Here is a 24,537-nt window from a genome sequence, read left to right on the forward strand (position 1 = left end):
TGACCTTTCCTGGAACCAGAAAATATAACAAATAGACTAGAAGTCTTCCTGAAATCTTTAGTGGCTTCAATATAATATTTCAGAGCTCTCACCACATCCAAAGAATGTAAAGATCTCTCCAAAGAATTCTTAGGATTAGGACATAAAGAATGAACAACAATTTCTCTATTAATGTTGTTAGAATTCACAACCTTAGGTAAGAATTTAAATGAAGTCCGCAAAACTGCCTAATCCTGATGAAAAATCAGAAAAGGAGAATCACAAAAAAGAGCAGATTATTCAGAAACTCTTCTAGCAGAATAGATGGCCAAAAGGAACAACACTTTCCAAGAAAGTAGTTTAATGTCAAAAGAATGCATAGGCTCAAAAGGAGGAGTCTGTAAAGCCTTCAAACCAAAATTAAGACTCCAAGGAAGAGAGATTCATTTAGGCCTAGATTTGGAGTTCGGCGGTAAAAGGGCTGTTAACGCTCCGCGGGCTTTTTTCTGGCCGCACCATAAATTTAACTCTGGTATCGAGAGTTTAATCAAATGCTGCGTTAGGCTCCAAAAAAGGAGCGTAGAGCATTTTTTCCGCAAATGCAACTCTCGATACCAGAGTTGCTTACGGACGCGGCCGGCCTCAAAAACGTACTCGTGCACGATTCTCCCATAGGAAACAATGGGGCTGTTTGAGCTGGAAAAAAACCTAACACCTGCAAAAAAGCAGCGTTCAGCTCCTAACGCAGCCCCATTGTTTCCTATGGGGAAACACTTCCTACGTCTGCACCTAACACTCTAACATGTACCCCGAGTCTAAACACCCCTAACCTTACACTTATTAACCCCTAATCTGCCGCCCCCGCTATCGCTGACCCCTGCATATTTTTTTTAACCCCTAATCTGCCGCTCCGTAAACCGCCGCCACCTACGTTATCCCTATGTACCCCTAATCTGCTGCCCTAACATCGCCGACCCCTATATTATATTTATTAACCCCTAATCTGCCCCCCTCAACGTCGCCGACACCTGCCTACACTTATTAACCCCTAATCTGCCGAGCGGACCTGAGCGCTACTATAATAAAGTTATGAACCCCTAACCCGCCTCACTAACCCTATCATAAATAGTATTAACCCCTAATCTGCCCTCCCTAACATCGCCGACACCTAACTTCAATTATTAACCCCTAATCTGCCGACCGGAGCTCACCGCTATTCTAATAAATGTATTAACCCCTAAAGCTAAGTCTAACCCTAACACTAACACCCCCCTAAGTTAAATATAATTTTTATCTAACGAAATAAATTAACTCTTATTAAATAAATGATTCCTATTTAAAGCTAAATACTTACCTGTAAAATAAATCCTAATATAGCTACAATATAAATTATAATTATATTATAGCTATTTTAGGATTAATATTTATTTTACAGGCAACTTTGTAATTATTTTAACCAGGTACAATAGCTATTAAATAGTTAAGAACTATTTAATAGTTACCTAGTTAAAATAATAACAAATTTACCTGTAAAATAAATCCTAACCTAAGATATAATTAAACCTAACACTACCCTATCAATAAAATAATTAAATAAACTACCTACAATTACCTACAATTAACCTAACACTACACTATCAATAAATTAATTAAACACAATTCCTACAAATAAATACAATTAAATAAACTAGCTAAAGTACAAAAAATAAAAAAGAACTAAGTTACAGAAAATAAAAAAATATTTACAAACATAATAAAAATATTACAACAATTTTAAACTAATTACACCTACTCTAAGCCCCCTAATAAAATAACAAAGCCCCCCAAAATAAAAAATTCCCTACCCTATTCTAAATTAAAAAAGTTACAAGCTCTTTTACCTTACCAGCCCTGAACAGGGCCCTTTGCGGGGCATGCCCCAAGAATTTCAGCTCTTTTGCCTGTAAAAGAATAAATACAATACCCCCCCCCAACATTACAACCCACCACCCACATACCCCTAATCTAACCCAAACCCCCCTTAAATAAACCTAACACTAAGCCCCTGAAGATCTTCCTACCTTGTCTTCACCATACCAGGTTCACCGATCCGTCCTGAAGAGCTCCTCCGATGTCCTGATCCAAGCCCAAGCGGGGGCTGAAGTGGTCCATGATCCGGTCAAAGTCTTCATCCAAGCGGGGCAGAAGAGGATCTTCCATCCGATTGAAGTCATCATCCAGGCGGCATCTTCTATGGTCTTCCATCCGGAGCGAAGCGGCAGGATCCTGAAGACCTCCAGCGCGGAACATCCATCCGGACCGACGACTGAACGACGAATGACTGTTCCTTTAAGGGACGTCATCCAAGATGGCGTCCCTCGAATTCCGATTGGCTGATAGGATTCTATCAGCCAATCGGAATTAAGGTAGGAATTTTATGATTGGCTGATGGAATCAGCCAATCAGAATCTAGTTCAATCCGATTGGCCGATCCAATCAGCCAATCAGATTGAGCTCGCATTCTATTGGCTGATCGGAACAGCCAATAGAATGCGAGCTCAATCTGATTGGCTGATTGGATCAGCCAATCGGATTGAACTTGATTCTGATTGGCTGATTCCATCAGCCAATCAGAAAATTCCTACCTTAATTCCGATTGGCTTATAGAATCCTATCAGCCAATCGGAATTCGAGGGACGCCATCTTGGATGACGTCCCTTAAAGGAACAGTCATTCGTCGTTCAGTCGTCGGTCCGGATGGATGTTCCGCGCTGGAGGTCTTCAGGATCCTGCCGCTTCGCTCCGGATGGAAGACCATAGAAGATGCCGCCTGGATGATGACTTCAATCGGATGGAAGATCCTCTTCTGCCCCGCTTGGATGAAGACTTTGACCGGATCATGGACCTCTTCAGCCCCCGCTTGGGCTTGGATCAGGACATCGGAGGAGCTCTTCAGGACGGATCGGTGAACCTGGTATGGTGAAGACAAGGTAGGAAGATCTTCAGGGGCTTAGTGTTAGGTTTATTTAAGGGGGGTTTGGGTTAGATTAGGGGTATGTGGGTGGTGGGTTGTAATGTTGGGGGGGGGGTATTTTATTTATTCTTTTACAGGCAAAAGAGCTGAAATTCTTGGGGCATACCCCGCAAAGGGCCCTGTTCAGGGCTGGTAAGGTAAAAGAGCTTGTAACTTTTTTAATTTAGAATAGGGTAGGGAATTTTTTATTTTGGGGGGCTTTGTTATTTTATTAGGGGGCTTAGAGTAGGTGTAATTAGTTTAAAATTGTTGTAATATTTTTATTATGTTTGTAAATATTTTTTTATTTTCTGTAACTTAGTTCTTTTTTATTTTTTGTACTTTAGCTAGTTTATTTAATTGTATTTATTTGTAGGAATTGTGTTTAATTAATTTATTGATAGTGTAGTGTTAGGTTAATTGTAGGTAATTGTAGGTAGTTTATTTAATTATTTTATTGATAGGGTAGTGTTAGGTTCAATTATATCTTAGGTTAGGATTTATTTTACAGGTAAATTTGTTATTATTTTAACTAGGTAACTATTAAATAGTTCTTAACTATTTAATAGCTATTGTACCTGGTTAAAATAATTACAAAGTTGCCTGTAAAATAAATATTAATCCTAAAATAGCTATAATATAATTATAATTTATATTGTAGCTATATTAGGATGTATTTTACAGGTAAGTATTTAGCTTTAAATAGGAATCATTTATTTAATAAGAGTTAATTTATTTCGTTAGATAAAAATTATATTTAACTTAGGGGGGTGTTAGTGTTAGGGTTAGACTTAGCTTTAGGGGTTAATACATTTATTAGAATAGCGGTGAGCTCCGGTCGGCAGATTAGGGGTTAATAATTGAAGGTAGGTGTCGACGATGTTAGGGAGGGCAGATTAAGGGTTAATACTATTTATGATAGGGTTAGTGAGGCGGATTAGGGGTTAATAACTTTATTATAGTAGCGCTCAGGTCCGCTCGGCAGATTAGGGGTTAATAAGTGTAGGCAGGTGTCGGCGACGTTGAGGGGGGCAGATTAGGGGTTAATAAATATAATATAGGGGTCGGCGATGTTAGGGGCAGCAGATTAGGGGTACATAGGGATAACGTAGGTGGCGGCGATTTGCGGTCGGAAGATTAGGGGTTAATTATTTTAAGTAGCTGGCGGCGACGTTGTGGGGGGCAAGTTAGGGGTTAAGAAATATAATATAGGGGTCGGCGGGGTTAGGGGCAGCAGATTAGGGGTACATAAGTATAACGTAGGTGGCGGTCGGCAGATTAGGGGTTAAAAATTTAAATCGAGTGGCGGCGATGTGGGGGGACCTCGGTTTAGGGGTACATAGGTAGTTTATGGGTGTTAGTGTACTTTAGGGTACAGTAGTTAAGAGCTTTATAAACCGGCGTTAGCCAGAAAGCTCTTAACTCCTGCTATTTTCAGGCGGCTGGAATCTTGTCGTTAGAGCTCTAACGCTCACTTCAGAAACGACTCTAAATACCAGCGTTAGAAAGATCCCATTGAAAAGATAGGCTACGCAAATGGCGTAGGGGGATCTGCGGTATGGAAAAGTCGCGGCTGAAAAGTGAGCGTTAGACCCTTTAATCACTGAATCCAAATACCAGCGGGCGGCAAAAACCAGCGTTAGGAGCCTCTAACGCTGGTTTTGACGGCTACCGCCGAACTCCAAATCTAGGCCTTAATGACAGGCTTGATACGCACCAAAGCCTGTACAAAACAATGAATATCAGGAAGATTAGAAATTTTCCTGTGGAATAAAACAGAAAGAGCAGAGATTTGTCCTTTCAAAGAACTTGCAGACAAACCTTTATCCAAACCATCCTGAAGAAACTGTAAAATTCTAGGAATTCTAAAAGAATGCCAAGAGAATTTATGAGAAGAACACCATGAAATATAAGTCTTCCCAACTCGATAATAAATCACTCTAGAAACAGATTTACGAGCCTGCAACATAGTATTAATCACTGAGTCAGAGAAACCTCTATGACTAAGCACTAAGCATTCAATTTCCATACCTTCAAATTTAATGATTTGAGATCCTGATGGAAAAACGGACCTTGAGATAGAAGGTCTGGTCTTAATGGAAGTGGCCAAGGTTGGCAACTAGACATCCGAACAACCAAAACCTGTGAGGCCATGCTGGAGCCACCACCAGCACAAACGATTGCTCCATGATGATTTTGGAGATCACGCTTGGAAGAAGAACTAGAGGCGGGAAAATATAAGCAGGTTGATAACACAACGAAAGTGTCAATGCATCCACTGCTTCCGCCTGAGGATCCCTGTACCTGGACAGGTACCTGGGAAGTTTCTTGTTTAGATGAGATGCCATCAGATCTATTTCTGGAAGCCCCCACATCTGAACAAATTGAGAAGACACATCTGGGTGGAGAGACCATTCTCCCGAATGTAAAGTCTGAGGACTGAGATAATCCGCTTCCCAACTGTCTATACCTGGGATATGAACCACATAAATTAGGAGCTGGATACCACCCAAACAAGTATCCAAGATACTTATTTCATAGCTTGAGGACTGTGAGTCCCACCCTGATTATTGACATATGCCACAGTTGTGATATTGTCTGTCTGAAAACAAATTAACGGTTCCTTCCTCAACAGAGGCCAAAACTGAAGAGCCCTGAGAATTGCACGGAGTTCCAAAATAATGATTGGTAATCTCGCCTCTTGAGATTTCCAAACCCCTTGTGCTGACAGGTTGGACGAACGAAAGGCACCTAGAATTATACGATGGTTATCTAACCACCAAGTCAAAGAAAGTCGAACATTGGGATTTAAGGATACTAATTGTGATATCCTTGTATAATCCCTGCACCATTGGTTCAGCATACAAAGCTGGAGAGGTCTCATATGAAAACGAGCAAAGGGGATCGCGTCCAATGCTGCAGTCATGAGACCTAAAACTTCCATGCACATAGCTACTGAAGGGAATGACTCAGACTGGAGGTTCTGACAGGCTGCAACCAATTTCAAACGCCTCTTGTCTGTTAGAGACAAAGTCATGGACACTGAATCTATCTGTAAACCTTTTTGGTAAATTGATCCTCCAACCATGTCTTTAAAGAGACAACACTAGTTGATTTGTGTGAGATTCTGCAGAACGTAAAGACTGAGCGAGTACAAAGATATCGTCCAAATAAGGAAACACTTCAATACCCCGCTCTCTGATTACAGAGAGTAGGGCACCGAGAACCTTTGAAAAGATTCTTTGAGCTGTCGCAAGGCCAAAAGGAAGAGCAACAAATTGGTAATGCTTGTCTAGAAAAGAGAATCTCAGGAACTGATAGTGAACCGGATGAATTGGAATATGAAGATATGCATCCTGTAAGTCTATTGTGGACATATAATGCCCTTGCTGAACAAAAGGCAGAATAGTCCTTATAGTCACCATCTTGAAAGTTGGTACTCTTACATATTGATTCAAAATCTTAAAATCCAAAACTGGTCTTTTTTTGGGACAATGAATAGATTTGAATAATACCCCAGACCCTGTTCCTGAAACGGAACTGGCATGATTACCCCTGATAACTCCAGGTCTGAAACACACTTCAGGAAAGCCTGAGCCTTTACTGGGTTCACTGGAATGCATGAGAGAAAAAATCTTCTAACAGGCGGTCTTACTCTGAATCCTATTCTGTACCCACGGAGAGACAATAGTCTGAATCCAATGATTTTGGACCAAATTGATCTAAACATCTTTGAAAATTTTTAATCTGCCCCCTATCAGCTGAGCTGGAATGAGGGCTGCACCTTCATGCGGACTTGGGGGCTGGCTTTGATCAATTAAATGGTTTGGAATTATTCCAATTTGAGGAAGACTTCCAATTGGAAACAGATTCCTTTGGGGAAGGATTTGATTTCTGTTCTTATTATGTCGAAGGGAACGAAAACGGTTAGAAGCTTTATATTTGCCCTTAGGTTTTTTATCCTGAGGCAAAATACTCCATTCCCCCCAGTGACAGTTGAAATTATTGAATCCAACTGAGAACCAAATAATTTATTACCTTGGAAAGAGATAGCAATCTGGACTTAGAAGTCATATCAGCATTCCAAGATTTGAGCCACAAAGCTCTTCTAGCTAAAATAGCTAAAGACAAATATATAACATCAATTTGGATGATATAAAAAATGGCATCACAAATGAAATTATTAGCATGTTGAATCAACTTAACAATGCTAGACAAATCATGATCCGATACATGTTGCGCTAAAGTCTCCAACCAAAAAGTTGAAACAGCTGCAACATCAGCCAAAGAAATTGTAGGCCTAAGAAGATAACCTGAATATAAATAAACCTTCCTTAGATAAGATTCAAGTTTCCTATCTAAAGGATCTTTAAAAGAAGTACTATCTTCCGTAGGAATAGTAGTACGTTTAGCGAGAGTAGAGATAGCCCCATCAACTTTGGGGTTCTATTCCCAAAACTTCAATCTAACTGCTGGCAAAGGATACAATTTTTGAAAACTTGAAGAAGGAATAAAAGAAGTACCAGGTCTATTCCATTCTTTAGAAATCATATCAGAAATAGCATCAGGAACTGGAAAAACCTCTGGAATAACCACAGGAGGTTTCTAAACAGAATTTAAACGTTTACTAGTTTTAATATCAAGAGGACTGGTTTCCTCCATATCTAATGTAATCAACACTTTATTTAATAAAAAACTAATATACTCCATTTTAAATAAATAAGAGGATTTGTCTGTGTCAATATCTGAAGTAGGATCTTCTGAATCAGATCCTCATCAGAGAAAGATAAATCAGTATGTTGCCGGTCATTTGAAATTTCATCAACTCTATGAGAAGTTTTAAAAGACCTTTTATGTTTATTAGAAGGCGGAATGGCAGACAAAGCGTTCTGAATAGAATCAGAAATAAATTCTTTTAAATTTACAGGTATATCTTATGCATTGGATGTTGAGGGAACAGCAACAGGTAATGAACTACTACTGATGGATACATTTTCTGTATGTAAAAGTTTATCATGACAATTATTACAAACCACTGCTGGAGGTATAATCTTCACAAATTTACAACAAATGCACTTAGCTTTGGTAGAACTGTTATCAGGCAGCAGGGATCCAACAGTGAATTCTGAGACAGGATCAGATTGAGACATCTTGCAAATGTAAGAGAAAAAAACAACATATAAAGCAAAATTATCAATTTCCTTATACGGCAGTTTCAGGAATGGGAAAAAAATGCAAACAGCATAGGCCTCTGACATAGAAAAAAGCAAGAAGCAAATAGGAATGGGGTGTTAAATAATGAAAATATTTGGTGGCAAGTATGACGCACAACAAAAATAAAAAATATTTTTTGGTGCTAAAAACGTCTGAAACGACACACTCGCGTCATAGATGACAGAACCTTGTGAAGGACTCGGCGTCAACTAAGACCCCGGAATTGATGAATTTGCGTCAACTAACGTAACTTCGCGCCAAAAAAACTTGCGCCAAGAATGACGCAATAAACTTTGGCATTTTGCGCCCTTGCGGGCCTAAATCTGCCCGCAAATTTAAAAGACAGTCAATTTGAAGAAGAGACTATTCCCCAGGTAAGAAATACATTTCCATTAAAAAGTATTTCCCAGATATGAAACTGACAGTCTGCAAAAAGGAAATATACTGAAAACCTGAATCATGGCAAATATAAGTACAATACATATATTTAGAACTTTATATAAATACATAAAGTGCCAAACCATAGCTGAGAGTGTCTTAAGTAATGAAAACATACTTACCGAAAGACACCCATCCACATATAGCAGATAGCCAAACCAGTACTGAAACGGTTATCAGTAGAGGTAATGGAATATGAGAGTATATCGTCAATCTGAAAAGGGAGGTAGGAGATGAATCTCTACGACCGATAACAGAGAACCTATGAAATAGATCCCCATGAGGAAAACCATTGCATTCAATAGATGATACTCCCTTCACATCCTATCGACTTTCGCTGTACTCTGAGAGGAAATGGGCTTCAAAATGCTGAGAAGCGCATATCAACGTAGAAATCTTAGCACAAACTTACTTCACCACCTCCATAGGAGGCAAGGCTTGTAAAACTGAATTGTGGGTGTGGTGAGGGGTGTATTTATAGGCATTTTGAGGTTTGGGAAACTTTGCCCCTCCTGGTAGGATTGTATATCCCATACGTCACTAGCTCATGGACTCTTGCCAATATGAAATAAATTAATTTATCAGGTAAGTTCTTACATAAATTATGTTTTCCAACTGTTTTAAATGTTAACATCACATTTACTAAAAAAGAAAGGAGCTATCAGTGCCGAAGGGTACTTGGCAACATCACAGTGAATATTTATTCTTGCCAACATTTTCAGTCAGCACTGTTGAATATTGTTTCTCATTGTTTTTAATTGTTTCAAGCTTTGTTTTAATATCTGAAACATTGTATTAATACATGGATCCATGTTTTATGTTTTTATGTTTAATGTATGGTTAAGCTTTGTTGATTACATAAGCGCTGTTAGCTCCACGATTAAATTTAAATGTGTAATAACATTTGACTTGTTCATAGAATTATACTCAGTTTGACCCAGCATCCGTTAGGTTAGGCGCTTTGGTTACACTGCTCATTTAAATAGTGTTTTTGCTCATTAAGTAGATATTATCAGGATAGAAACTGGGCATCGAACCTATCTAGATATCTCTTCAACAAAGGATAACATGAGAACGAAGCAAATTTGATAGGAGTAAATTGGAATCTTTTTAAAATTGTATTCTTTATCTGAATCATGAAAAAAAAATGGGTTTCATGTTGATTTAATATTTTTAAAAACATAATTTATGTAAGAACTTACCTGATAAATTCATTTCTTTCATATTAGCAAGAGTCCATGAGCTAGTGACGTATGGGATATACATTCCTACCAGGAGGGGCAAAGTTTCCCAAACCTCAAAATGCCTATAAATACACCCCTCACCACATCCACAATTCAGTTTAACGAATAGCCAAGAAGTGGGGTGATAAAAAAGTGCGAAAGCATATAAAATAAGGAATTGGAATAATTGTGCTTTATACAAAATCATAACCACCACAAAAAAAGGGCGGGCCTCATGGACTCTTGCTAATATGAAAGAAATGAATTTATCAGGTAAGTTCTTACATAAATTATATTTTCTTTCATGTAATTAGCAAGAGTCCATGAGCTAGTGACGTATGGGATAATGATTACCCAAGATGTGGAACTTTCCACACAAGAGTCACTAGAGAGGGAGGGATAAAATAAAGACAGCCAATTCCTGCTGAAAATAATCCACACCCAAAATAAAGTTTAATGAAAAACATAAGCAGAAGATTCAGACTGAAACCGCTGCCTGAAGTACTTTTCTACCAAAAACTGCTTCAGAAGAAGAAAATACATCAAAATGGTAGAATTTAGTAAAAGTATGCAAAGAGGACCAAGTTGCTGCTTTGCAAATCTGATCAACCGAAGCTTCATTCCTAAACGCCCAGGAAGTAGAAACTGACCTAGTAGAATGAGCTGTAATCCTCTGAGGCGGAGTTTTACCCGACTCAACATAGGCAAGATGAATTAAAGATTTCAACCAAGATGCCAAAGAAATGGCAGAAGCTTTCTGGCCTTTTCTAGAACCGGAAAAGATAACAAATAGACTAGAAGTCTTTCGGAAAGACTTAGTAGCTTCAACATAATATTTCAAAGCTCTAACAACATCCAAAGAATGCAACGATTTCTCCTTAGAATTCTTAGGATTAGGACATAATGAAGGAACCACAATTTCTCTACTAATGTTGTTGGAATTCACAACTTTAGGTAAAAATTCAAAAGAAGTTCGCAACACCGCCTTATCCTGATGAAAAATCAGAAAAGGAGACTCACAAGAAAGAGCAGATAATTCAGAAACTCTTCTGGCAGAAGAGATGGCCAAAAGGAACAAAACTTTCCAAGAAAGTAATTTAATGTCTAATGAATGCATAGGTTCAAATGGAGGAGCTTGAAGAGCCCCCAGAACCAAATTCAAACTCCAAGGAGGAGAAATTGACTTAATGACAGGCTTTATACGAACCAAAGCTTGTACAAAACAATGAATATCAGGAAGAATAGCAATCTTTCTGTGAAAAAGAACAGAAAGAGCAGAGATTTGTCCTTTCAAGGAACTTGCGGACAAACCCTTATCTAAACCATCCTGAAGAAACTGTAATATTATCGGTATTCTAAAAGAATGGCAAGAAAAATGATGAGAAAGACACCAAGAAATATAAGTCTTCCAGACTCTATAATATATCTCTCTAGATACAGATTTACGAGCCTGTAACATAGTATTAATCACAGAGTCAGAGAAACCTCTTTGACCAAGAATCAAGCGTTCAATCTCCATACCTTTAAATTTAAGGATTTCAGATCCTGATGGAAAAAAGGACCTTGAGACAGAAGGTCTGGTCTTAACGGAAGAGTCCACGGTTGGCAAGAGGCCATCCGGACAAGATCCGCATACCAAAACCTGTGAGGCCATGCCGGAGCTACCAGCAGAACAAACGAGCATTCCTTCAGAATCTTGGAGATTACTCTTGGAAGAAGAACTAGAGGCGGAAAGATATAGGCAGGATGATACTTCCAAGGAAGTGATAATGCATCCACTGCCTCCGCCTGAGGATCCCGGGATCTGGACAGATACCTGGGAAGTTTCTTGTTTAGATGAGACGCCATCAGATCTATTTCTGGAAGTTCCCACATTTGAACAATCTGAAGAAATACCTCTGGGTGAAGAGACCATTCGCCCGGATGCAACGTTTGGCGACTGAGATAATCCGCTTCCCAATTGTCTATACCTGGGATATGAACCGCAGAGATTAGACAGGAGCTGGATTCCGCCCAAACCAAAATTCGAGATACTTCTTTCATAGCCAGAGGACTGTGAGTCCCTCCTTGATGATTGATGTATGCCACAGATGTGACATTGTCTGTCTGAAAACAAATGAACGATTCTCTCTTCAGAAGAGGCCAAAACTGAAGAGCTCTGAAAATTGCACGGAGTTCCAAAATATTGATCGGTAATCTCACCTCCTGAGATTCCCAAACTCCTTGTGCCGTCAGAGATCCCCACATAGCTCCCCAACCTGTGAGACTTGCATCTGTTGAAATTACAGTCCAGGTCGGCAGCACAAAAGAAGCCCCCTGAATTAAACGATGGTGATCTGTCCACCACGTTAGAGAGTGTCGATCAATCGGTTTTAAAGATATTAATTGAGATATCTTTGTGTAATCCTTGCACCATTGATTCAGCATACAGAGCTGAAGAGGTCGCATGTGAAAACGAGCAAAGGGGATCGCGTCCAATGCAGCAGTCATAAGACCTAGAATTTCCATGCATAAGGCTACCGAAGGGAATGATTGTGACTGAAGGTTTCGACAAGCTGCAATCAATTTTAGACGTCTCTTGTCTGTTAAAGACAGAGTCATGGACACTGAATCTATCTGGAAACCCAGAAAGGTTACCCATGTCTGAGGAATCAAAGAACTTTTTGGTAAATTGATCCTCCAACCATGATCTTGAAGAAACAACACAAGTCGATTCGTATGAGATTCTGTTAAATGTAAAGACTGGGCAAGTACCAAGATATCGTCCAAATAAGGAAATACCACAATACCCTGTTCTCTGATTACAGACAGAAGGGCACCGAGAACCTTTGAAAAAATTCTTGGAGCTGTAGCTAGGCCAAACGGTAGAGCCACAAACTGGTAATGCTTGTCCAGAAAAGAGAATCTCAGGAACTGATAATGATCTGGATGAATCGGAATATGCAGATATGCATCCTGTAAATCTATTGTGGACATATAATTCCCTTGCTGAACAAAAGGCAAGATAGTCCTTACAGTTACCATCTTGAACGTTGGTATCCTTACATAACGATTCAATATTTTTAGATCCAGAACTGGTCTGAAGGAATTCTCCTTCTTTGGTACAACGAAGAGATTTGAATAAAACCCCATCCCCTGTTCCGGAACTGGAACTGGCATAATTACTCCAGCCAACTCTAGATCTGAAACACAATTCAGAAATGCTTGAGCTTTCACTGGATTTACTGGGACACGGGAAAGAAAAAATCTCTTTGCAGGAGGTCTCATCTTGAAACCAATTCTGTACCCTTCTGAAACAATGTTCTGAATCCAAAGATTGTGAACAGAATTGATCCAAATTTCTTTGAAAAAACGTAACCTGCCCCCTACCAGCTGAGCTGGAATGAGGGCCGCACCTTCATGTGGACTTAGAAGCAGGCTTTGCCTTTCTAGCAGGCTTGGATTTATTCCAGACTGGAGATGGTTTCCAAACTGAAACTGCTCCTGAGGATGAAGGATCAGGCTTTTGTTCTTTGTTGAAACGAAAGGAACGAAAACGATTATTAGCCCTGTTTTTACCTTTAGATTTTTTATCCTGTGGTAAAAAAGTTCCTTTCCCACCAGTAACAGTTGAGATAATAGAATCCAACTGAGAACCAAATAATTTGTTACCCTGGAAAGAAATGGAAAGTAGAGTTGATTTAGAAGCCATATCAGCATTCCAAGTCTTAAGCCATAAAGCTCTTCTAGCTAAAATAGCTAGAGACATAAACCTGACATCAACTCTGATAATATCAAAAATGGCATCACAGATAAAATTATTAGCATGCTGAAGAAGAATAATAATATCATGAGAATCATGATTTGTTACTTGTTGCGCTAAAGTTTCCAACCAAAAAGTTGAAGCTGCAGCAACATCAGCCAATGATATAGCAGGTCTAAGAAGATTACCTGAACACAGATAAGCTTTTCTTAGAAAGGATTCAATTTTCCTATCTAAAGGATCTTTAAACGAAGTACCATCTGACGTAGGAATGGTAGTACGTTTAGCAAGGGTAGAAATAGCCCCATCAACTTTAGGGATTTTGTCCCAAAATTCTAACCTGTCAGACGGTACAGGATATAATTGCTTAAAACGTTTAGAAGGAGTAAATGAATTACCCAATTTATCCCATTCTTTGGAAATTACTGCAGAAATAGCATTAGGAACAGGAAAAACTTCTGGAATAACCACAGGAGATTTAAATACCTTATCTAAACGTTTAGAATTAGTATCAAGAGGACCAGAATCCTCTATTTCTAAAGCAATTAATACTTCTTTAAGTAAAGAACGAATAAATTCCATTTTAAATAAATATGAAGATTTATCAGCATCAATCTCTGAAACAGAATCCTCTGAACCAGAAGAGTCATCAGAATCAGAATGATGATGTTCATTTAAAAATTCATCTGTAGGGAGAGAAGTTTTAAAAGATTTTTTACGTTTACTAGAAGGAGAAATAACAGACATAGCCTTCTTGATGGATTCAGAAACAACATCTCTTATGTTATCAGGAACATTCTGCACCTTAGATGTTGAAGGAACTGCAACAGACAATGGTACTTTACTAAAGGAAATATTATCTGCATTAACAAGTTTGTCATGACAATTAATACAAACAACAGCCGGAGGAATAGCTACCAAAAGTTTACAGCAGATACACTTAGCTTTGGTAGATCCAGCACTAGACAGCGATTTTCCTGTAGTATCTTCTGACTCAGATGCAACGTGAGACATCTTGCAATATGTAAGAGAAAAAACAACATTTAAAGCAAAATTGATCAAATTCCTTAAATGACAGTTTCAGGAATGGGAAAAAATGCCAAAGAACAAGCTTCTAGCAACCAGAAGCAATGAAAAATGAGACTTAAATAATGTGGAGACAAAAGCGACGCCCATATTTTTTAGCGCCAAATAAGACGCCCACATTATTTGGCGCCTAAATGCTTTTGGCGCCAAAAATGACGCCACATCCGGAACGCCGACATTTTGGCGCAAAATAACGTCAAAAAATGACGCAACTTCCGGCGACACGTATGACGCCGGAAACGGAAAATAATTTTTGCGCCAAAAAAGTCCGCGCCAAGAATGACGCAATAAAATGAAGCATTTTCAGCCCCCGCGAGCCTAACAGCCCACAGGGAAAAAATAGTCAAATTGAAGGTAAGAAAAAATGAATAATTTAAATGCATAATCCCAAATATGAAACTGACTGTCTGAAAAATAAGGAAAGTTGAACATTCTGAGTCAAGGCAAATAAATGTTTGAATACATATATTTAGAACTTTATAAACAAAGTGCCCAACCATAGCTTAGAGTGTCACAGAAAATAAGATTTACTTACCCCAGGACACTCATCTACATGATTGTAGAAAGCCAAACCAGTACTGAAACGAGAATCAGCAGAGGTAATGGTATATATAAGAGTATATCGTCGATCTGAAAAGGGAGGTAAGAGATGAATCTCTACGACCGATAACAGAGAACCTATGAAATAGACCCCGTAGAAGAAGATCACTGCATTCAAATAGGCAATACTCTCCTCACATCCCTCTGACATTCACTGCACGCTGAGAGGAAAACCGGGCTCCAACTTGCTGCGGAGCGCATATCAACGTAGAATCTAGCAAAAACTTACTTCACCACCTCCATCGGAGGCAAAGTTTGTAAAACTGAATTGTGGGTGTGGTGAGGGGTGTATTTATAGGCATTTTGAGGTTTGGGAAACTTTGCCCCTCCTGGTAGGAATGTATATCCCATACGTCACTAGCTCATGGACTCTTGCTAATTACATGAAAGAAAGTATTTTTATTCCATTTTTTCCAATCATTGATTAAGAAAGCAGCATTTTTTCGGATTGGCGAAAGATACATCAAAAATCAAGAACACTGCGGGAAATAATTATTTTATTAGAAGAAAGTGGCCACAACTGATATCATCATGTAGAACAGGATTTAAATCGCATGCTGTAAATTGCGAAACTGTCACAAGGTTTACTCCACTGCTATAATGCAGCCTCAAAAATGTTGATATAACTTTTAAATCTTACTGTACAGAATGAGGTTTGTCTTTGGTTCAAGGTTAAAAAAAAAAAAAATTACGTTATCTGATAGCCAGTTTTAAATTCCAACAAACGCCTGAAGACCTATTATTGGGCTTCTTCAGGGGTCAAGTCCTACAAAAAAAGTGTGGGAACTCACCAAGACTTTCACCCCCCCCCAATTAATATTGATATATATATATATATATATATATATATATATATATATATACACACATATACATATACATACGCACACACACACATATATATAACATAATTTATGTAAGAACTTACCTGATAGATTCATTTCTTTCATATTAGCAAGAGTCCATGAGCTAGTGACGTATGGGATATACATTCCTACCAGGAGGGGCAAAGTTTCCCAAACCTCAAAATGCCTACAAATACACCCCTCACCACACCCACATATCAGTTTAACGAATAGCCAAGAAGTGGGGTGATAAGAAAAAAGTGCGAAAGCATATAAAATAAGGAATTGGAACAATTGTGCTTTATACAAAAAAAATCATAACCACCACAAAAAAAGGGCGGGCCTCATGGACTCTTGCTAATATGAAAGAAATGAATTTATCAGGTAAGTTCTTATATAAATTATGTTTCTTTCATGTAATTAGCAAGAGTCCATGAGCTAGTGACGTATGGGATAATGACTACCCAAGATGTGGATCTTTCCACGCAAGAGTCACTAGAGAGGGAGGGATAAAATAAAGACAGCCAATTCCTGCTGAAAATAATCCACACTCAAAATAAAGTTTAATGAAAATCATAAACAGAAGATTCAAACTGAAACCGCTGCCTGAAGTACTTTTCTACCAAAAACTGCTTCAGAAGAAGAAAATACATCAAAATGGTAGAATTTAGTAAAAGTATGCAAAGAGGACCAAGTTGCTGCTTTGCAAATCTGATCAACCGAAGCTTCATTCCTAAACGCCCAGGAAGTAGAAACTGACCTAGTAGAATGAGCTGTAATCCTTTGAGGCGGAGTTTTACCCGACTCGACATAGGCATGATGAATTAAAGATTTCAACCAAGATGCCAAAGAAATGGCAGAAGCTTTCTGGCCTTTTCTAGAACCGGAAAAGATAACAAATAGACTAGAAGTCTTTCGGAAAGACTTAGTAGCTTCAACATAATATTTCAAAGCTCTAACAACATCCAAAGAATGCAACGATTTCTCCTTAGAATTCTTAGGATTAGGACATAATGAGGGAACCACAATTTCTCTACTAATGTTGTTGGAATTCACAACCTTAGGTAAAAATTCAAAAGAAGTTCGCAACACCGCCTTATCCTGATGAAAAATCAGAAAAGGAGACTCACAAGAAAGAGCAGATAATTCAGAGACTCTTCTGGCAGAAGAGATCGCCAAAAGGAACAAAACTTTCCAAGAAAGTAATTTAATGTCCAAAGAATGCATGGGTTCAAAAGGAGGAGCTTGAAGAGCCCCCAGAACCAAATTCAAACTCCAAGGAGGAGAAATTGACTTAATGACAGGTTTTATACGAACCAAAGCTTGTACAAAACAATGAATATCAGGAAGATTAGCAATCTTTCTGTGAAAAAGAACAGAAAGAGCAGAGATTTGTCCTTTCAAAGAACTTGCGGATAAACCTTTATCTAAACCATCCTGAAGAAACTGTAAAATTCTCGGAATTCTAAAAGAATGCCAAGAAAAATGATGAGAAAGACACCAAGAAATATAAGTCTTCCAGACTCTATAATATATCTCTCTAGATACAGATTTACGAGCCTGTAACATAGTATTAATCACAGAGTCAGAGAAACCTCTTTGACCAAGAATCAAGCGTTCAATCTCCATACCTTTAAATTTAAGGATTTGAGATCCTGATGGAAAAAAGCACCTTGCGACAGAAGGTCTGGTCTTAGCGGAAGAGCCCACGGATGTCAAGAGGCCATCCGGACAAGATCCGCATACCAAAACCTGTGAGGCCATGCCGGAGCTACCAGCAGAACAAACGAGCATTCCTTCAGAATCTTGGAGATTACTCTTGGAAGAACTAGAGGCGGAAAGATATAGGCAGGATGATACTTCCAAGGAAATGATAATGCATCCACTGCTTCCGCCTGAGGATCCCGGGATCTGGACAGATACCTGGGAAGTTTCTTGTTTAGATGAGACGCCATCAGATCTATTTCTGGAAGCTCCCACATTTGAACAATCTGAAGAAATACCTCTGGGTGAAGAGACCATTCGCCCGGATGCAACGTTTAACGACTGAGATAATCCGCTTCCCAATTGTCTATACCTGGGATATGAACCGCAGAGATTAGACAGGAGCTGGATTCCGCCCAAACCAGAATTCGAGATACTTCTTTCATAGCCAGAGGACTGTGAGTCCCTCCTTGATGATTGATGTATGCCACAGTTGTGACATTGTCTGTCTGAAAACAAATGAACGATTCTCTCTTCAGAAGAGGCCAAGACTGAAGAGCTCTGAAAATTGCACGGAGTTCCAAAATATTGATCGGTAATCTCACCTCCTGCGGTTCCCAAACTTCTTGTGCCGTCAGAGATCCCCACACAGCTCCCCAACCTGTAAGACTTGCATCTGTTGAAATTACAGTCCAGGTCGGAAGAACAAAAGAAGCCCCCTGAATTAAACGATGGTGATCTGTCCACCACGTTAGAGAGTGTCGTACAATCGGTTTTAAAGATATTAATTGAGATATCTTTGTGTAATCCCTGCACCATTGATTCAGCATACAGAGCTGAAGAGGCCGCATGTGAAAACGAGCAAAGGGGATTGCGTCCGATGCAGCAGTCATAAGACCTAGAATTTCCATGCATATGGCTACCGAAGGGAATGATTGAGACTGAAGGTTTCGACAAGCTGAAATCAATTTTAGACGTCTCTTGTCTGTCAAAGACAGAGTCATGGACACTGAATCTATCTGGAAACCCAGAAAGGTTACCCTTGTCTGAGGAATCAATGAACTTTTTAGTGAATTGATCCTCCAACCATGATCTTGAAGAAACAACACAAGTCGATTCGTATGAGATTCTGTTAAATGTAAAGACTGAGCAAGTACCAAGATATCATCCAAATAAGGAAATACCACAATACCCTGTTCTCTGATTACAGACAGAAGGGCACCGAGAACCTTTGTAAAAATTCTTGGAGCTGTAGCTAGGCCAAGCGGCAGAGCCACAAACTGGTAATGCTTGTCCAGAAAAGAGAATCTCAGGAACTGATAATGATCTGGATGAATCGGAATATGCAGATATGCATCCTGTAAATCTATTGTGGACATATAATGCCCTTGTTGAACAAAAGGCAAGATAGTCCTTACAGTTACCATTTTGAACGTTGGTATCCTTACATAACGATTCAATATTTTTAGATCCAGAACTGGTCTGAAGGAATTCTCCTTCTTTGGTACAATGAAGAGATTTGAATAAAACCCCAGTCCCTGTTCCAGAACTGGAACTGGCATAATTACTCCAGCCAACTCTAGATCTGAAACACATTTCAGAAATGCTTGAGCTTTCACTGGATTTACTGGGACACGGGAAAGAAAAAATCTCTTTGCAGGAGGTCTTATCTTGAAACCAATTCTGTACCCTTCTGAAACAATGTTCTGAATCCAAAGATTGTGAACAGAATTGATCCAAATTTCTTTGAAAAAACGTAACCTGCCCCCTACCAGCTGAGCTGGAATGAGGGCCGCACCTTCATGTGGACTTAGAAGCTGGCTTTGCTTTTCTAGAAGGCTTGGATTTATTCCAGACTGGAGATGGTTTCCAAACTGAAACTGCTCCTGAGGATGAAGGATCAAGCTTTTGTTCTTTGTTGAAACGAAAGGAACGAAAACGATTATTAGCCCTGTTTTTACCCTTAGATCTTTTATCCTGTGGTAAAAAAGTTCCTTTCCCACCAGTAACAGTTGAGATAATAGAATCCAACTGAGAACCAAATAATTTGTTACCCTGGAAAGAAATGGAAAGTAGAGTCGATTTAGAAGACATATCAGCATTCCAAGTTTTAAGCCATAAAGCTCTTCTAGCTAAAATAGCTAGAGACATAAACTCTGATAATATCAAAAATGGCATCACAGATAAAATTATTAGCATGTTGAAGAAGAATAATAATATTATGAGAATCATGATCTGTTACTTGTTGCGCTAAAGTTTCCAACCAAAAAGTTGAAGCTGCAGCAACATCAGCCAATGATATAGCAGGTCTAAGAAGATTACCTGAACACAGATAAGCTTTTCTTAGAAAGGATTCAATTTTCCTATCTAAAGGATCCTTAAAGGAAGTACCATCTGACGTAGGAATAGTAGTACGTTTAGCAAGGGTAGAAATAGCCCCATCAACTTTAGGGATTTTGTCCCAAAATTCTAATCTGTCAGACAGCACAGGATATAATTGCTTAAAACGTTTAGAAGGAGTAAATGAATTACCCAAATTATTCCATTCTCTGGAAATTACTTCAGAAATAGCACCAGGAACAGGAAAAACTTCTGGAATAACCACAGGAGATTTAAAGACCTTATCTAAACGTTTAGATTTAGTATCAAGAGGACCAGAATCCTCAATTTCTAAAGCAATTAGTACTTATTAAGTAAAGAACGAATAAATTCCATTTTAAATAAATATGAAGATTTATCAGCATCAACCTCTGAGACAGAATCCTCTGAACCAGAAGAGTCATTAGAATCAGAATGATGTTCATTTGAAAATTCATCTTTATAAAGAGAAGTTTTAAAAGATTTTTTATGTTTACTAGAAGGAGGAATAACAGACATAGCCTTCTTGATGGATTCAGAAACAAAATCTCTTATGTTATCAGGAACATTCTGAACATTAGATGTTGATGGAACTGCAACAGGTAATGGTACATTACTAAAGGAAATATTATCTGCATTAACAAGTTTGTCATGACAATTAATACAAACAACAGCTGGAGGAACAGCTACCAAAAGTTTACAGCAGATACACTTAGCTTTGGTAGTTCCAGCACCAGACAGCGATTTTCCAGAAGTATCTTCTGACTCAGATGCAACGTGAGACATCTTGCAATATGTAAGAGAAAAAACAACATGTAAAGCAAAATTTATCAAATTCCTTAAATGACAGTTTCAGGAATGGGAAAAAATGCCAAGGAACAAGCTTCTAGCAACCAGAAGCAAAGAAAAATGAGACTTAAATAATGTGGAGACAAAAAGCGACGCCCATATTTTTTTAGCGCCAAATAAGACGCCCACATTACTTGGCGCCTAAATGCTTTTGGCGCCAAAATGACGCCACGTCCGGAACGCCGACATTTTTGGCGCAAAAGAACGTCAAAAAATGACGTAACTTCCGGCGACACGTATGACGCCGGAAACAGAAAGATTTTTTGCGCCAAAAAAATCTTCGCCAAGAATGACGCAATAAAATGAAGCATTTTCAGCCCCCGCGAGCCTAACAGCCCACAGGGAAAAAAGTCAAATTTTTAAGGTAAGAAAAATAATTGATTCAAGTGCATTATCCCAAATATGAAACTGACTGTCTGAAAATAAGGAATGTTGAACATCCTGAGTCAAGGCAAATAAATGTTTGAATACATATATTTAGAACTTTATTAAAAAAGTGCCCAACCATAGCTTAGAGTGTCACAGAAAATAAGACTTACTTACCCCAGGACACTCATCTACATGTTTATAGAAAGCCAAACCAGTACTGAAACGAAAATCAGCAGAGGTAATGGTATATATATAAGAGTATATCGTCGATCTGAAAAGGGAGGTAAGAGACGAATCTCTACGACCGATAACAGAGAACCTATGAAATAGACCCCGTAGAAGGAGATCATTGAATTCAAACAGGCAATACTCTCCTCACATCCCTCTGACATTCACTGCACGCTGAAAACCGGGCTCCAACCTGCTGCGGAGCGCATATCAACGTAGAATCTAGCACAAACTTACTTCACCACCTCCATAGAAGGCAAAGTTTGTAAAAACTGATATGTGGGTGTGGTAAGGGGTGTATTTGTAGGCATTTTGAGGTTTGGGAAACTTTGCCCCTCCTGGTAGGAATGTATATCCCATACGTCACTAGCTCATGGACTCTTGCTAATTACATGAAAGAAATATATATATATATATATATATACACATATATATATATATATATATATATATACACAGTATATGAAATAACACACTTATATACACACACATACTGTATTTATATAGTCTATACACTTTAGTCAATGAAAACAAATTAAATCCAAAGAAGTGTTAAATTGTTGCCTTTGGGCCTGAGAATCCTGTCACAGAGTCTAACCCACTTAAGTTGCAATAGTCCTATTTCTGCTGACGGGAGCTAAATACCTCAGAGCAAGCCACACAGAAATGTAAGCACCATGTGTTCCACACAGTGCAGGGGGGGTCACACAGCAGGACCACTGACAGGCTTGAAATTAGTGTATTGTAAGACATGTTACTGTTTATTACTAGAGGATCTCACTATCCCTCTAATCAGACTGTGCTGCAGCTCCTCCCACAAGCAGCAGGAGCTGCAGTGTTTACTGAAGCGTTTCTGTTCTCTGTCCAGAGGGAACTTAGTTCCTCCCGCAAAAATAGTGCAGGAACTCCATTCCCATGTGTTCCCACTCGACTTGACCCCTGGGATTGTTTTGAAACAGAAAGTGTATTTTACCCAAAAACCTGCCAAAAATAGTTCTGCTGATAAATTGTGATTGAGGCCATAATTATATGCAAGAAACACATTAAAGCAATTTCTTTTTACACTTTTATGTCCCTTTAACTTGACTGCCATCTCTCTTTAAGGTTATGCTCAGGGATGAGATAAAGTTTAAACAATAAATGGTTTAAAAACATTTCTTTGATATTTTTTTTATAGTTTTTATATCCCACAGTTTCACGTTTTAAAATTAACAATAGCTAATACCAAACCAAAACCCCCAAACTTTCCTTTCATGATCCAAAAAAAGCATTAAAATGTTATACAACTTCCCAATTTTCTTGAATTATCAAATGTGCATATTTCTCTTAGTATACTTTGTTAAAGGGTAGGGTTGCAGCAATGCACTACTGGGAGCTAGCTGAATATATCTGGTGAGCCAATGATAAGAGGCACATATCCAGCCACAATTCAGCACCTAGCCACCCAATAGTGTATTGCTGCTTCTGAGCCCACCTAGATATGCTTTTCAACAAAGGGCACTAAGAGAATAAAACAAATTATACAATTGAAGTCAATTTGGACATTTCTTCAGTTACATGCTCAGTCTTAATCATTAAAGAAAAAAAATAGGGTTTCCTATCCCATTTAAGGGACAGTCTAGTCCAAAATGTGTATTGTTTAAAAAGTTATATTAATACACTTTTTACCTCTGTGATTACCTTGTATCTAAGCATCTTCTGACAGCTTACTGATCACATGACTTTTTATTTATTATCAATTGACTTGCATTTTAGCCAATTAGTGCTGTGATGTGCACAACCCCACAGGCATGAACACAATGTTATCTATATGGCTCACATGAACTAGCAGTCCCCTGTTGTGAAAAGCAAATAAAAAAGCATGTGATAAGAGGCTTAGAAACAGGCAAAACTTTAGAGGTTTAAAGGTTATAAAGTATATTAATATAACAATGTTGGTTGTGCAAAGCTGGGGAATGGTTAGTAAAGACATTATCTATCTTTTTAAACAAATTTTAGTGTTGACTGTCCCTTTAAGTGACTATATTTTGACCCTTGTCTACTTGCAATTCGTAAAAACTGAACTTACCTCTTTTACTTTCTTCCTTTTCACCTCGGTTTCTGAATCTTTTGCTTCATGTCTGTTACCCAACGGTGGATATTTAAGAGTTCTTTGAAACGCAACATAATCAAATACAAAATCAGATTGATTCTTGTGACCCATAAAAAACTCCTTTTTGGCTTTTCCTGCAGCTGTATCAAATTTGTTCTGCAAAAAGTGTTTTTCACTTAAAATATTTTCTTCTTTCTTTTTATATCTTAATGGATCTACTACTTCCTCATATTTGTCTTTGGATTTCCACTTATCGTGGTGTAAATTCCGTAATAATGTCTTTTGGTCATCCACAGTTTTCTTGTTTAGTTTCTTACCATAGTAAATACTGTGAGTCTGTGTTCCAGACAGAAATATTCTTTTCAATTTTGATGTATCTGGTAACAGAAATAATGTCCCAAAGCAAAGTGTAATAAATCCAGACAAAAATAAAAGAAATATGAATTTCTGAGAAAGACGTAATCCAAATCCTGCTGGGAATATCCCAGAAATTTTTCGTAAAAACATGTTTTAATTGTTTTAAAGATTTGCTTGTAAAGTGTTAATTTCTATTATTGTATATTAATTTCCCATTGCATAGAATTGTACAAATTCTTTTTGCTGGATCCATTTTTATATTTGGGCTGTTCTGGCTGTAAAAAAACAAGAAAACACAATATAAATATATTTTACACAAATTATAACAAGACTGATAATAGTGAATGAGGATTGCAAGATGGTAAGCGGAGTGTGAGACCTGTAAATGGTTTCACAGGTAATATCATGGGCTTATGCTTAAAAAGTGCACAAAATCAGATAATGGGTGAGAGCAGGTTAGT

At 38.3% G+C, this 24,537-nt stretch overlaps 1 protein-coding gene across 1 annotated transcript in view; it reads right to left on the reverse strand.

Annotated features, from left to right (window-relative positions):
* Window positions 1-24,226, reverse strand: part of MAN1C1 (mannosidase alpha class 1C member 1) — a 378,811-nt gene extending 354,585 nt beyond the window's left edge. Inside the window, exon 1 of the mRNA XM_053705384.1 lies at window positions 23,696-24,226. Coding sequence (XP_053561359.1) covers window positions 23,696-24,226 — 531 coding nt within the window. The remainder of the gene's footprint in view (window positions 1-23,695) is intronic.
* Window positions 24,227-24,537: the final 311 nt, after the last annotated feature.

Source organism: Bombina bombina, chromosome 3 (assembly GCF_027579735.1).
Source record: "Bombina bombina isolate aBomBom1 chromosome 3, aBomBom1.pri, whole genome shotgun sequence".
NCBI classification, from domain to species: Eukaryota; Metazoa; Chordata; class Amphibia; order Anura; family Bombinatoridae; genus Bombina; species Bombina bombina.